General features: G+C 45.1%; 1 protein-coding gene across 3 annotated transcripts in view; it reads left to right on the top strand.

Moving 5' to 3' along the window:
* Positions 1-5,658: 5,658 nt before the first annotated feature.
* Positions 5,659-14,753, top strand: part of plekhn1 (pleckstrin homology domain containing, family N member 1) — a 55,500-nt gene continuing 46,405 nt past the window's right edge. For all 3 annotated transcript variants that reach the window (XR_010016071.1, XM_063033056.1, XM_063033055.1), the window contains exons 1-2: positions 5,659-5,851; positions 10,912-11,008. Coding sequence is in view for 2 of the 3 variants with exons in the window: in XM_063033056.1 (XP_062889126.1) it covers positions 5,775-5,851; positions 10,912-11,008 (174 nt within the window). In the remaining variant the exon portion in view is untranslated. The remainder of the gene's footprint in view (positions 5,852-10,911; positions 11,009-14,753) is intronic.

Genomic DNA, 14,753 nt, shown 5'->3' with positions numbered 1-14,753 from the left:
AGATACTATAATCAACCTTAATCCATGTCAGAAAGGTGCATCGGCTATGATTTATAATATTATTATGAAACTTAGGAAAGCTCCATTTGATAAGATTAGGGTAAATTGGGAACAGGAATTGGGGTTTACCATTTCCGTGGATGACTGGGGGCAGATTTTACAATTAGTCAATACTTCCTCTATCTGTGCTAAACATTCCCTAATTCAATTTAAAGTTGTTCATAGAGCACATATGTCCAAAGATAAGTTAGCGCGCTTTTATTCTCATATTAATCCTTTTTGTGATAGATGTCCGGGGCAGATAGCCTCTTTAACTCATATGTTTTGGTCTTGCCCTACTTTGGAAACTTTTTGGAGAGGCATTTTTAATATTATCTCCAAGGTATTGAATATAGATATCTCTCCTCACCCTATTACTGCTATCTTTGGACTACCTAAAATTTCCAGTAATCTTTCCCCTTCAGCCCGTAGAATGATTGCATTTCTTACTTTAATGGCGAAAAGATGTATCTTACAACATTGGAAAGAGCTTAATGCTCCAACTACCTTTTTTTGGTTTTCTCAGACGATATTATGCTTGAATCTGGAGAAAATTAGAAGCAATCTTTATGACTCCTCATTTAAATTTGAACAGACTTGGAGATCTTTTATTTAATATTTTCATTTAATGTAATATGTACCCTTCTTGTTTTTTTTTTACTGTTTTTAATGGAGGTCGGGATTGAGGACGTGATTTTAAGTTTAACTCTGTTTGGTTTCAAGTTAGCCCATTGCTTTGCTTTGCTTTTAGTTAGTTGCACGGTGGGTTTTTTTTTTGGGGGGGGGTTTCCTTTTCTCTATTGATATATATATAAAATTAGTATACTATTATGTTACCTTGGTATGTTATGTTTAACTTACATTGTTTGTAGTATTTTTTTTGTATTAATATCTTCTGTAATTTTATTATATTCTAACAGTGTATTAGTGTCTATATGGCTTACCTTTTTGTATACTTATTCAATAAAAAGATTTAAAAAGAAAAGAAAAGAAACTAAAGAAAATTTTAATTGTTAACTAATGCATTTAGGTATTTTCTCAATTAAATCAGCTAATTCATTACCTGAATTCTCTGCTTTCCCTTGAAGCCATTACATTCCATGGAACTGAATGGTGAAAGTTGCCTTGATTGTCATATAAAAATGTACATGTACGGCAGGATGACTAGAACTGAAGATAGAAGTCCCGATGAAGGGTCTCGGCCCGAAACGTCAACTCTTTATTCACTTCCACTGATGCTGACTGAGTTCCTCCAGCATTTTGTTTGTGTTGCTTTGGACCTCCAGCATCTGCAGAATCTTGTGTTTACAGTATTCCCAATGTCTTGCACAACTGCAATATAGCAACCCGACTTCTGTAGTCAGTGCCTTGACTGAACAAGACCAGTGTGCCAAAAAGCCTTCTTTACCACCCTGTTTACCTGCAACATCACTTTCAGAGAACCATGTTCTTATACAGCACTGTGCAAAAACCTTAGGTGCATGCATACACGCACACATACATACACAGCATATACAGCTCAGGTCCCTGAGACTTCTGCACAGTACGATATTTGTCAACGTGGAGCAGAGAATGAGTTTGTAAATCTGATGGGAGCAAAGGACATTGGGGATAGCGAGGGTGGAGTGTCACGGGAGGGGTGTGGGACGGGTGGCAGAGAAGGAGTGCCAGTGGCAGGGTGGGGGGGGGGGTTGGCATGAGTGCAGACACACCCAACACTGAGACACCAGGTAAGGTCAATTGATTCCAAACAATTGGTTTATTGATCATTACAGAATGTCTCTCTGGTGCTTCCCGCTCCCTCCCCTCTCGCTTCCCCTTTTCCCAACCATGATTCCCCTCTCCCTGCCCCCTTCCCACTCTCAGTCCACAACAGAGACCCATATCAGAATCAGGTTTATCATCACTCACATATGTCATGAAATTTGTTTTTTTTTGTGGCATCAGTGCAGTGCAATATATAAAATTGCAACAGTACTGTGCAAATGTTGTAGACACCCTAGCTATACATACGTGCCTAAGATTTTTGCACATTACTGTACCTGTCATAGAGTAATACAGCATGGAATCAGGCCCTTTGGCCCATCGAGTCTGTGCCAACCATTGATTACCCATTTGCACCAATCCTACTTTCCCCAGCTTCCCATCCGCACACAATTGTTTGGATCCAATGAGGTATCAATAATCAGTAAGCGTAAAGAACACAATGAGAAACACAAGAAGTATGAACACGAGATTCTGCAGGTGCTGGAAATCCAGAGCAACACACACAAAATGCTGCAGCCACTCAGCAGGTCAGGCAGCACCTCTGGAAACGAATAAACAGTCAACATTTCAGATTGAGACCCTTCATCAGGGTGGAAGGGAAGGGGGAAGATGGCAGATTATAAAGAAGGGGCGGGGGGAAGGAGGATTACTAGAAGCTGGATGGGTGGGAAAGGTAAAAGGCTGGAGAAGAAGGAATCTGATAGGAGAGGAGAGTGGACCATAGGAGAAAGGGAAGGAGGAAGGGATCCAGGGAACTATGAGAAGAAGAGATAAGAGGCCAAAGTGGGGGACAGGAGAAGAGGGAAGGGGGAGGAAAAAATTACCTAAAGGAGAAATTGATGTTCAGGTTGGAATACCTAGATGGAATATGAGGTGTTAGTCCTCCACCCAAGAGAGGCGTCATCAAGGCAAAAGGGGAGGCCATGGACTGAGATGTTGGTACGGGAATGGGGATGGGAATTAAAATGTAAATGTAAAAGCTGTCCTACAAAACACGATGTACAGGTAACTTATACACATGGCCTGTTGGTACATAAAGTGACTCTAGGTTATAGGTATGTGGTGGTGGTGCCTGTGGTGTGGTGGATTAAAGCAGAAAATTAATATAACAACCTCAGCATCGTTGCAGTAGAAGAAGAAATTGGAGAGCCAGGAGGAATCACACTCCATGATGGAGAGAGCGTGCAAACTCTATGCGGACAGCAGTAGATGTCAGGATCACATCTGTGTACCAGGACAGTGACAGCAGTTCTGCTGCCTATGACACTTTTGCTGCTGTTGTGAAAGTCCATTTTTAAAAAGTCCATGAAATAAAACCATAAACCATTAAGGGAGCTAGGGCTTTACTCTTTGGAAAGAAGGAGGATGAGAGGAGACACGATAGAGGTGTACAAGATAATAAGAGGAATAGATAGAGTGGATAGCCAGCGCCTCTTCCCCAGGGCACCACTGCTCAATACAAGAGGACATGGCTTTAAGGCAAGGGGGTGGGAAGTTCAAGGGGGATATTAGAGGAAGGTTTTTTACTCAGAGAGTGGTTGGTGCGTGGAATGCACTGCCTGAGTCAGTGGTGGAGGCAGATACACTCGTGAAGTTTAAGAGACTACTAGACAGGTATATGGAGGAATTTAAGGTGGGGGGTTATATGGGATGCAGGGTTTGAGGGTCGGCACAACATTGTGGGCTGAAGGGCCTGTAATGTGCTGTACTATTCTATGTTCTATGTAAAATTCTGGACCTACTTAGCAGGTCAGACTGCATCTGTGGAGAGAGAAACAGATGAAGTTTGAGATCCAGGACCCATCTCTCTTGCTCTCAACTGTACTGGGTATATCGTTCATCCATCCTTACGAATGGAGCTGTACAGATTTCTCTGAGGAAAGATAACGGGGTACAATACCCTAGAACAAAATTGTCTATGAAGAATATTGGATAAGGCCCAGTCCATCACGGGCAAAGCCCTCCCCAACATTGAGCAATCTACATGGAGCGCTGTCACAGGAAAGCAGCATCCGTCATGAAGGACCCCCACCGTCCAGGCCACGCTTTTTTCTCGCTGCTGCCATCAGGAAGGAGGTGCTGGAGCCTCAAGACTCACACCATCAGGTTCAGGAACATTTATCACCCCTCAGCCACCGAGGTCTTGAACCAAAGGGGATAACTTCACTCAACTTCACTCGCCCCATCGCTGAGAAGCTCCCCCAAACAATGGACTCATTCTCAAGGACTCTTCATCTCATGTTCTCAATATTTATTGCTTATTCATTTTTAATTATCCCCCTCTTTTTATATTTGCACAGTTTGCTGTCTTTTGCACATTGGTTGTTTATCCAATTTGTCGTATAACATTTTTAGACCATAAGACCAAAAGATATAGGAACAGAATTAGGCCACCTGGTCCATCAAATCTGTTCTGCCATTTCATCATGGCCCATCCAATTTTCCCTCTCAGCCCCTATCTCCTGTCTTTCATTGATTCTTTTGTGTTTCTTTGTATTTACTGCGAATGCCCATCATAAAAAATGAATCTCAGGGTAGAAAATTGTGACATATATGTACTTTAATAATAAAGTTACCTTGAACTTTATATTCTCCAAGTTTTGCTCAGCAGTTCTAGTGAGTCAGAGCAGTTTCCCAGAATCTTTTTTTTCTTATTGTGCAGTTAGTGTATATTTTCACATTCTAGGAAGAACTGCCGGCTCATTGTTGAGTTCATCGAGTGCGAGGTTTCACTGTCCAAGTGTCTGGTGGGCTTGAATGGGTTGGTGGGGTTTCCTTCCCTTTGTGCTGTAAACTAATCGGCGTGCCAACAATAGCACTTGGATGAAATGTCACCTCGGAAGTGTACTCGCTTCCATTTGTCACATCTATTGACACTTTCGGGGCTGTAAATCAGCCCAGTGTCATTCGATACTCAGTAAAATTAGTAACTGGGCAGGGCATGTGGTCCCAGAATCCTAAAACAAGCAGTATAATTCAATTATAAACACCCTACTGGTGGAGACCGGACGCAAAATAAAAACAAGTCTGTACAGTTTAATGCTGCACAAACTCCTTAGTCGCAACCTCGGGCCATTAGTCATGGTTTCTGAGAGTTCACATTTTTTTTACACAGTCCCATTGATTTATTTCTTTATTTGAGGATTAATAATTGCTTTGCTTCGGGCCGTGACTGTTTCTTGTAACGGTCTCTAATTTTGTTTTTCACAAACGCTCGCCGTGACCTTGAAGGTGTTAAAGTTAATAACTTTATTTTTTTTTCGGCTGATGTTCTGACAATATACATTGTCTATGTATAAATTGCATTTAGTCGGGGGCTTGTTAGCCTGGCATTGGGCCCTCGTGAACTTGTACTCTTGTTTGGCCTTTTGGGTTTGTTGTTTCGTCTGAGTTTCGGGGGGTTAGTGGGGTCTTTCGTCGCGCCCTGAGATGCATTTGAAGGAGCGACGCTTTCCTCTCGGGGTCGATGTTGATCCTGGTTTGGGGTGAGATGATAAAAATGCTGGAGGAACTCAGCAGGTCAGGCAGCATTTCTGGAAATGAATGAACAGTCAACGTTTCGAGCCGAGGCCTTTCTTCAGGACGCTGTGTCCTTATATTATTCAAGGTTGGATTTAGTTTGTTTGTTTAATAAAACTATTATTCCGAGCCTCCCGTGCCTGGATCCGAACATGAACTCGGGACACTTCCCATTAACGCCGTCCCCTCTCCCTCTGGGGAATTTCGATGTTACTTGAGTCTGGGAATAGGACCTTTGACCGACACCCCCCCCCCCCGGTCAGGTTGAAGTCAGGTTGACTCTGTAAACCCCACCCACCGAAATCATTACCTTATAAGCGGAAATGGTGGATGTGTTAACAGTCAGAGCAGTCGGACGTCTGCACTCGGCTATCGGTATTGTGGCTCTCCCTGAGATCAGGAGTTAATCCCCCCACCCCCGTGTGACAGAGGCACAACCCGCAGCCAGAATGGGCAACAAGCACTCTTGCATCCCGAAACGGTTGAAACGATTAAAGAAGAGGAGAAAAGGACTGAGAGAAAGTCGGTATGTAGATCGATTATATACTAGTGCGCTCCCAAGACAATCCCGCTCACTTTATTTAACTTCTAGCCAGTTCGGCAGCGAACCTTTTGCTGTCAAAGGGGGCCACATGCACTGCAAGATGCCCATAAAATTTCAGCCAGACATTGTTCAGACACTGAGTGTTTTGAAGTAATTCGATTGAACTGTTTTAGAGAAAGGTGTTCTGAAGTTATAGTGGGCAATCATTAATGGATTTTGACCTTACACAATATAACGATTTTACGTTTTGCTTTCAATCTGTGCGAGTTGAGTTTTAAAGTTGAAACAGGGCAAAATACTTAAGAGGGAGATAAGCACAGAATGTGTGTAGGATTGCAGACGGGTGGCTGACAAAATTATAACAAGCACAGGCCCCGATAAACCTGAACCGCACCAGCCCAAGTGACTGACATTCCAGTTCATGGATTAGATAGTTTGCGCAAACAGGAGAAAATCTGCTGGAAATCATGAGCAACGCACTCAAAATGCTGGGGGAACTCAACAGGTCAGGCAGCATCTGTGGAAAAGGGTGAACAGTCGACGTTCCGAGCCGAGATTCGGCTAGTTTCTGCGTGAGTAACTGCAGTGAGAGGGCTACAGGGTTCTTTTGCCTTACGATTAATTTTTAAAGCGGGCGGACGAGATGAACAATGCATGCTTTCGTGTTATCAGAGTGCGTTAGTCAGTTCGCTTCCAAATAAAATTAAATTGCATTGCATCCTTTGCATAATGTCGCCTGCCGTGACTTCATTTTTCATCGAACATTACAGCACAGTGCAGGCCCAGGGCGCTGTGGTGAACTTGTAACCTACTCTAAAATCAATCTCAACTCAGGAGATCCTGCAGGTACTGGAAAAACAAAGTACTGTAACACACACAAAATGCTGGAGGAACTCAGCAGGTCAGGCAGCGCCTGTGGGTGGAATAAAGCGCCGATGTTTCAGGCCGAGACCCTTCATCGAGTCTCATCATCGCCCAGTTTTTTTCTGGAAGTGAATGAAGCCCCAATGGATTAATCTCATTATCTTTGTAAATTCCTTTTACTTCAAGATTCAAGATCGTTTAATGTCATTTCCAGTACACAAGTGTAAAGGAAAGCGTTACTCCCCATCTAATGCAGCACAAAAAACTCAAAAGATAAATAAATAATAATAATAAAAAAACAATAAATATAAATAGGTAAGATAGCTTATAAACATAGATTGATTGTATGGCCATAAAGTGATTCTAGGCACAGGAGTGTCTGTAGGTAAGGTGACTCCTGCAGGAAATGATAAAGTCGTAGTGGTGGCTGGTCTGGAGGGGTAGGTTAGCACATCACGTCAGCACTTTGACTTAGTTGTGATGAAGAGTCATGGCCTGAAACGTCGACCGTTCATTCCTCTCCATAGACGCTGCCTGATTTGCTGAATTCCTTGTGTATTTTGTGTCTAGATTTCCAGCATCTGCAGAACCTCTTGTGTTTGTCCCACATTCAGGCAATTCCCTTCACAACCTCTGCCCCTTTGCTGTCTTTACATCTAAATATACCTTTCCTCGAGAGGAATAAACAGTCAGTGTTTTGGATCTAGACTCTTTTTCAGGAGCTGATGAAGAGTGTGGGCTTGAAAACGAAGACTGTGTATTCCTCTCCTTAGCCGCTGCCTGACTGGCTGTACTTTGTGTGTGTTGCTCTGGATTTCCAGCATCTGCAGAATCTCCTTTGTGGGACACTTGAATGATGTAGGCAGCCCCATTTCCCCACCATTTCTTATTTTTACATCTGGTTCTCACGTTTATCTGCCCTTGCCTCGGGTTTGCCCGTCTCCTTCATGTTCTGTACAATGGCAGCTTAGTGCTGGAGTCTGTTGCTTAGAGTGGCTCTTGTGTGGGTTACGTGGATCCCTTTCTGTCATTTCAGTTCAGTATAATTACTTACTTATTTAGAGATACAGCGTGGAACAGGCATTCCAGCCCAACATGCCACACTGCCCCAGCAACCCACTGATCTAACCCTAGCCTAATCACTGGACAATTTACAATGACCAATTAACCTACCAGCCGGTACGCCTTTGGACTGTGGGGGGGAAACCGGAGCACCCGGAGGAAACCCACGCGGTACATACAACCTCCTTACAGACAGAACCAGAATTGAACTCTGATCTCCGATGCCCCGAGCCGTAATAGCATCGTGCTAATCTCAGTCATAGGACAATACACTACTGAAGCGGGCCATCCAGCCCACCTAGTCCATGCCAAATGCGTATTCTCCCTAGCCCCATTGACCTGCTCCTGGACTATAACCCTTCATGCAACTCCGCCCAGTCCACTTACCTACCCAGACTTCTGGTAAATGTTGAAATTGAAACCACATCCACCATTTCCATTGACAGCTCACTCCGCCCTCTCACCACCCTCTGAGTGAAGAAGTTGCCCCTCAAGTTCCCCTTAAACGCTGATGAAACTTCAGAGTTGTGGACACAGCTCAGCTCACCATGGGAACCATCCACCCCTCCATGGAATCTGTCTGCACTTCTCACTGCTTCAGTAAATATATATTTAACATACATGGATTAAATATGTGATAAGAGTGGGCACGTGGCCAAGTGGTTAAGGCATTGGACTAGCGACCTGAAGGTCGTGAGTTCGAGCCCCAGCCGAGGCAACATGTTGTGTCCTTGAGCAAGGCACTTAACCACACAGTGCTCTGCGACGACACTGGTGCCAAGCTGTATGGGTCCTAATGCCCTTCCCTTAGACAACACTGGTGTTGTGGAGAGGGGAGACTTGCAGCATGGGTAACTGCTGGTCTTCCATACAACCTTGCCCAGGCCTGTGCAAATCTGCACAGGAAGACTTTCCAGGCACAGATCCATGGTCTTGCAAGACTAACGGATGCCTTTACTTTATGTGATAAGAAAAATAGAGGCCTTTGTGGGAAGGAAGGTTTAGATTGGTCTTAGAGTAGGTTGAAAGGTCAGCACAACATGGTGGGCTGAAATGTTCGATGTCCTAAGGCAGCCAGCATAATCAAAGACCTATCCCATTCCAGACATCCTCCCTTCTCCCCTCTCCCATTGGGCAGAAGATTCGAAAGCCTGAAAGCACGTACCCCCAGGCTCAAGGATGGCTTCTGCCCTGCTGTTATAAGACAATTGAACGGCTCTCTAGTTGATGGGGTTCAGGTTCATAGCTCCCTGAAAGTGGCTGCCTCTCAATAGGGAGGTAAGGAAGGCACATGGCATGCTTGTACTTGTTCATTGAGGCACTGAGTCCAAGAGTCAGGAAGTTAAACTTCAGATTTGGAAAACCCTGGTTAGGCCGCATCTGGAGTATTGCATTCAATTCTGATTACAGGAAGAATGTGGATACTTTGGAGAGGGTGCAGAAGAGGTTTTACCAGGTACCAGGAAGCTACCTGGATTAGGGAGCATATGTTACAAGGTGAGGTTGAACAAACTGGGAAGATTTTCCTCTGGAGTGGCGGAAGCTGAGGGAAGACCTGATAGAAGTTTATAAGAGGCAGAAATAAGTAGTCAGTCTGAATGTTTTTCTCAGGGTTGAAATGTTAATACAAAAGGCTGTGCACCTAATATGAGAGAGTGAATGTTTAAAGGAGATGTGTTGGCAGGTATTTTAAACAGAGAGTGATCGGAGTCTGGAATTGTGAGCATTTTTGGGCCCCTTATCTGAGATAGGATGTGCTGGCATTGGAGAGGGTCCAGAGGAGGTTCATGAAAGTGATCCTGGGAATGAAAGGGTTAACTTATGCGCAGTGTTTGGTGGTTCTGGGCCTGTACTTGCTGGAGTTTAGAAGAATGATTGGGGATCTGATTGAAACCTATCAAATGTTGAAAGGCCTGGATAGAGTGGATGTAGAGAAGATGTTTCCTTAAGTGGGGAAGTCCAAGGCCAGAGGGCACAGCCTCAGAATGCAAGGACATCCATTTAGAACGAAGATGAGGAGGAACTTCTTTAGCCAGAGAATGGTGAATCTGCCTATCATTGCCGCAGAAGGCTGTGGAGGCCAAGTCACTGGGTAGATTTAGAGTAGAGGTTGGTAGGTTCTTGATTAGTAAGGGCATCAAAGGTTACGGGCAGAAGGCAGGAGAATGGGCTTGAAAGGGATAATACACCAGCCATGATGGAATGGCAGAGAAGACTTGATGGGGCAAGTGGCCTAATCCTACTCCTATGTTCTGTGGTCTTACAGAATGTGATGCCAGGGTAGTGGTAGAGGCAGATACAATAGAGGTGATGACAAGGCACATGAATGTGTAAAGAATGGACAATTTTTTTTTTAATGTGCAGGTAGAAGGGATTAAGTGTCATTAATTTAATTAATTTAGCACAAAATCATGGCTGAAGGGTCTGTTCCTGTGCGGTACTGTTTTATGTTCTAAACTGCAAGCACAAGCTCACTCCAAGCAGGTCAGTGAAATTGCTTTCATGTGAACTGTATCCACTGTAATCCCTCAGAAATAAATGGGCTTTGCTTACGATCTCTCTCTTTCCCCATCTCTCCCCCCTCCCCCTTCCCTCTTCCCCCTCTCCCTCTCCCCCTGCTCCCTCTCCCCCCTCCCCCTCTCTCTCTCCCCTCTCTCTCTCCCCTCTCTCTCTCCCCTCTCTCTCTCCCCTCTCTCTCTCCCCTCTCTCTCTCCCCTCTCTCTCTCTCCCCTCTCTCTCCCCTCTCTCTCCCTCTCTCTCTCCCTCTCTCTCTCCCTCTCTCTCTCTCCCTCTCTCTCTCCCCTCTCTCTCCCCCCTCTCTCCCCCTCTCTCTTCCCCCTCTCTCTTCCCCCCTCTCTCTCCCCCCTCTCTCTCCCCCTCTCTCTCCCCCTCTCTCTCCCCCCTCTCTCTCCCCCTCTCTCTCCCCCCTCTCTCTCCCCCCCTCTCCCCCCCTCTCCCCCCTCTCTCCCCCCCTCTCTCCCCCTCTCTCTCCCCCCTCCTCTCTCTCCCCCCTCCTCTCTCCTCCCCCCTCCTCTCTCCTCCCCCCTCCTCTCTCCTCCCCCCTCTCTCCCTCCTCCCCCCTCTCTCCCTCCTCCCCATCTCTCTCCGTCTCTCAGCGAACAAATACAGATTTATAACAAGTTGCAAAACGGGTTGGAAACTGATCACAATCAAGATTACTACAGCTTGCAGGCAGAAACATGTTCAGCAAAGGTAAGGAAGTTTAATATCTGTGACTATATTAAAAGTACACTCTTTGGCCACTTTATCAGGTACGCTTGTACACCTGCTCGTTAATGCAAATATCTAATCAGCCAATCACGTGGCAGCGAGTCACTGCATAAAAGCATGCAAACATGGTCAAGAGGTTCAGTTGTTGTTTAGACCAAATGTCAGAATGGGGAAGAAATGTGATCTGAGTGACTTTGACCATGATTGTTGGTGTCAGGCAGGGTGGTTTGAGTATTTCAGAAACTGCTGGTCTTCTGGGATTTTCACACACAACCTGTTTTCAGAGTTTACAGAGAAAGGTGCAAAAGAAAACAAAAAAAAATCCAGTGAGCAGCAGTTCTGTGGAGGAAAATTGTTTGTTAATTAGAGAGACGTCAGAGGAGAACAGCTTCAAACTCACAGGAAGGTAACAGTAACTCAAGTGGCGACATTTCATGGGCGATTGTGATCTTTCCACGACCATGATTGTTCTTGGCAAATGTCCCTACAGAAGTGGTTTGCCATTGCCTCCTTTTGGGCAGTGTGTTTACAAGACTGGTGACCTCAGCCATTATCAATATTGTTCAGAGACTGTCTGCCTGGTGTCAGTGGTCGCATAACCAGGACTTGTGATACGCACCAGCTGCTCATACGACCATCCACCACCTGCTCCCATAATTTCACGTGAGCCTGATCGGGGGGCTAAGCAGATGCTACACCTTGCCCAAGGGTGACCTGCTGGCTAGCGGAGGGAAGGAGAGCCTTACCCTTTATTTGGTAGAGACGTAGCTCCACCCCGCCACCCCTTAGGTACGAGGTACATAATAACCTGGCCACTGAGTTTTAAGTGCAAGTGCTGGGCATGGCGCTTGGCAGCACAATACATTCTCAGCCCTTTTATTGTTGAAAACAAACCAGCATGCGGCTGATACGTCTCAGTTCCCGACACTGTGCCTTTGAGATAATGCACATGCTGGTAACGTCTTAACACCTTCATGCGTTCCCTTCTCTGAAACAGAGAAACCCCTGTTCATTCTTAGTGCAATCCGTGAGGTCTAAATTTTAAAAAAATGGACTATATCTTATTCCTCACCACCATTCAGAGTCAGGTTTAATATCCCTGGCCTCTGCCGTGAGATTTGTTGTCTTGCAGCAGTAGTACGTTGCTGTACATAATAATAAAACTATAAGTTAATAATTATAGTTACAATTTGCCTCAGGGTATTGTAGTGGTCAGCACAACACTTTACAGTACCAGCAGATTCCCTCCACTGACTGTGAGGAATCTGTATGTTCTCCCTGTGACTGCGTGGGTTTCCTCCGGGTGCTTCGGTTTCCTCCCACAGTCCAAAGCCATGCCGGTTAGTAGGTGAATTGGTCATTGTAAATTGTCCCATGATTAGGTGAGGGTTAAATCAGGGGTTGCTAGGCAGTACGGCTCGAAGGGCCAGAAGGGCCTGTTCCGTGAGGTATCTCAATAAATATAAAAATAAATAAATAGGTAGCAAAATAAATGCTGAAGTAGCGTACAGGTTTTCCTGGACCATTCAGAAATCTGCTGGCGGAGGGGAAGAAACTGTGCATGAAGATCGAGTATGTATCTTCAGGCTCCTGTGGCTCCTCGCTGATGGTAGCTATGAGAAGAGGGCAAGAGGGAGAGTTCCCCTGAGCCCCGATCGTTAGATGCTGCCACTCTCTAAAGTATTGCGCTAACCGCTGCACTTCTGTGCTCCGTTAATCACTACCGCAGCACAGCAAAGCCCGACCACATTAATCAGTTTGCACCAACCTGCACTTGGTATTTTATTTTGCTTTGACTGCATTCTAGTTTATAAAAACTGTGTATAGCATGTTTACTCGATATTTTTCTTGTGAGAATGTTGCATCTCTTGTGCCTGTGATGCTGCTGTGTTTTTCATTGTGCCTGTGCATATGTGTAGTGCGGATGACAGTAAACTCAGCCTTGACTTTGATCCATCTTCCTCCATTCCCTGCACGTTCATGTGTCTATCTGAGAGCCTCCTGAGTACCACTATCATATCTACTTCCACCAACGCCTCTGACGGCCCCTTCGAAGCATCCACTGCTCTGTGTGGAGGCACTTGCCCTGCACATCCCCTTTAAACTTTCCCCCTGTGTACTTCTTAAGCCCGTCACCCCTGTTGGGGCGTAGGCCGCCGACCGCAGCTCACCAGAGCCCTCTGTCCTGGGCCAGTCTTTCAAGTCCAGGTGTAGCCCATCTATACGCCTCGGGGACAAAGTCACTGGAGCTTCTGTTGGCTCTGGGTTTTCATGGGATGCGTTTGCTAGCCTCCTCCTTTCGCAGCCGGGCTTGGGACCATCCATGGAAGAGCTTGTATTGATTGTGCAGGGAGTTAAATATTTACGGTGGGTGAGTGTTACTTTGTCCTGGATGGTGATGAGATTTTGGAATGTCACTCATCAGGCAGGTGGAGAACATCCCATCACATCCCTCACCTGTGGGATACAGTGAAATGTATTTTTTTTTGCACTAACAACCATTGGATCCTGGTGTTTTTGCGATCAAAAGGATCTTTGGAAGTCGAGAATGAGGCATAATACTTGTTGCTTATGGTCGTTTTATTAAATGTCACAAGAATGAAGAATAAACAAAAACGAGGAGCCAAGAGAACAAAGAAAATGTTGTCATTGTCATCTCATACTCAGACTGGAAGTAACGACATTCCAGTGATAACAATTACTCTATAAAAATGCCAGATTCGAGTGGTGAGACACCTGCTACAGAAAACTAAGAAGTTTCTAGAAAAATACAGAAGCAGCTGTACTGTATTTGCTGGAAAATTCACTGAGCAATTGCATGTAAATAGGTGATTATATGAAAATGGCAAATTTCTACGGACGTACCATTGAGAACGTTTCAACTGGTTGCACCACGGTCTAGGATGGAGGGGAGGGGAGGGGCTACTCCACAGGATCGAAATAAGCTGCAGAAAGTTGTAAACTCAGCCAGTTCCATCGCAGGTACTAGTCACCTCACACTGAGGACATCTTTAAAAGACGATGCCTCTGAAAGGTGGCATCCATCATTAGTGACCCCTATCACCCGGAAGATGCCAAGATGCCATCTTCTCATTGCTACCATCAGGGAGGAGGTAGAGGAGCCTGAAGACACACTCTTAGTGTTTCAGGAACAGCTTCTTTGCCTCCGCCATCAGATTTCTGAATGGACAATGAACCAACGAACACTACCTCGGTACTTTTCCCATCTCTTTTTGTAATACTTATTTAATTTACTTTTTATATATACTTATTATAACTTATAGGCTTTTAAAATTATTGCTATGTATTACAGTGCACTGCTGCGTCAAAATAACAAATTTCATGCATACGCCAATGATATTAAACCTGATTCCCATTCAGAAATACAAGTCAGCTTAGGGAACTTAAACCACAAGAAAAATAAATTCCACATCCCAATCAAACACTCTGGACGAGAGATTTTTATTCCAGATATATAGGCATCCGTTAATCTCAGGAGACCATGGATTTGTGCCTTGGAAAGTTTCCAGGGCACAGGCCTGGGCAAGGAGGTATGGAAGACAGACAGTTGCCCATGCTGCAAGTCTACCCTCTCCATACTACCAATGTTGTCCAAGGGAAGGGCATTAGGACCCATACAGCTGGGCACCAGTGTCGTCGCAGAGCAATGTGGGGTTAAGTGCCTTGCTCAAAGACACAACACGCAGCCTCAGCTGAGGCTCGAACT

This window comes from Mobula hypostoma, chromosome 25, assembly GCF_963921235.1.
Source record: "Mobula hypostoma chromosome 25, sMobHyp1.1, whole genome shotgun sequence".
In the NCBI taxonomy this organism is placed as follows: Eukaryota; Metazoa; Chordata; class Chondrichthyes; order Myliobatiformes; family Myliobatidae; genus Mobula; species Mobula hypostoma.
Note: the sequence above shows the minus strand (reverse complement) of the source record. Positions and strands in the feature narration are given on the sequence as shown.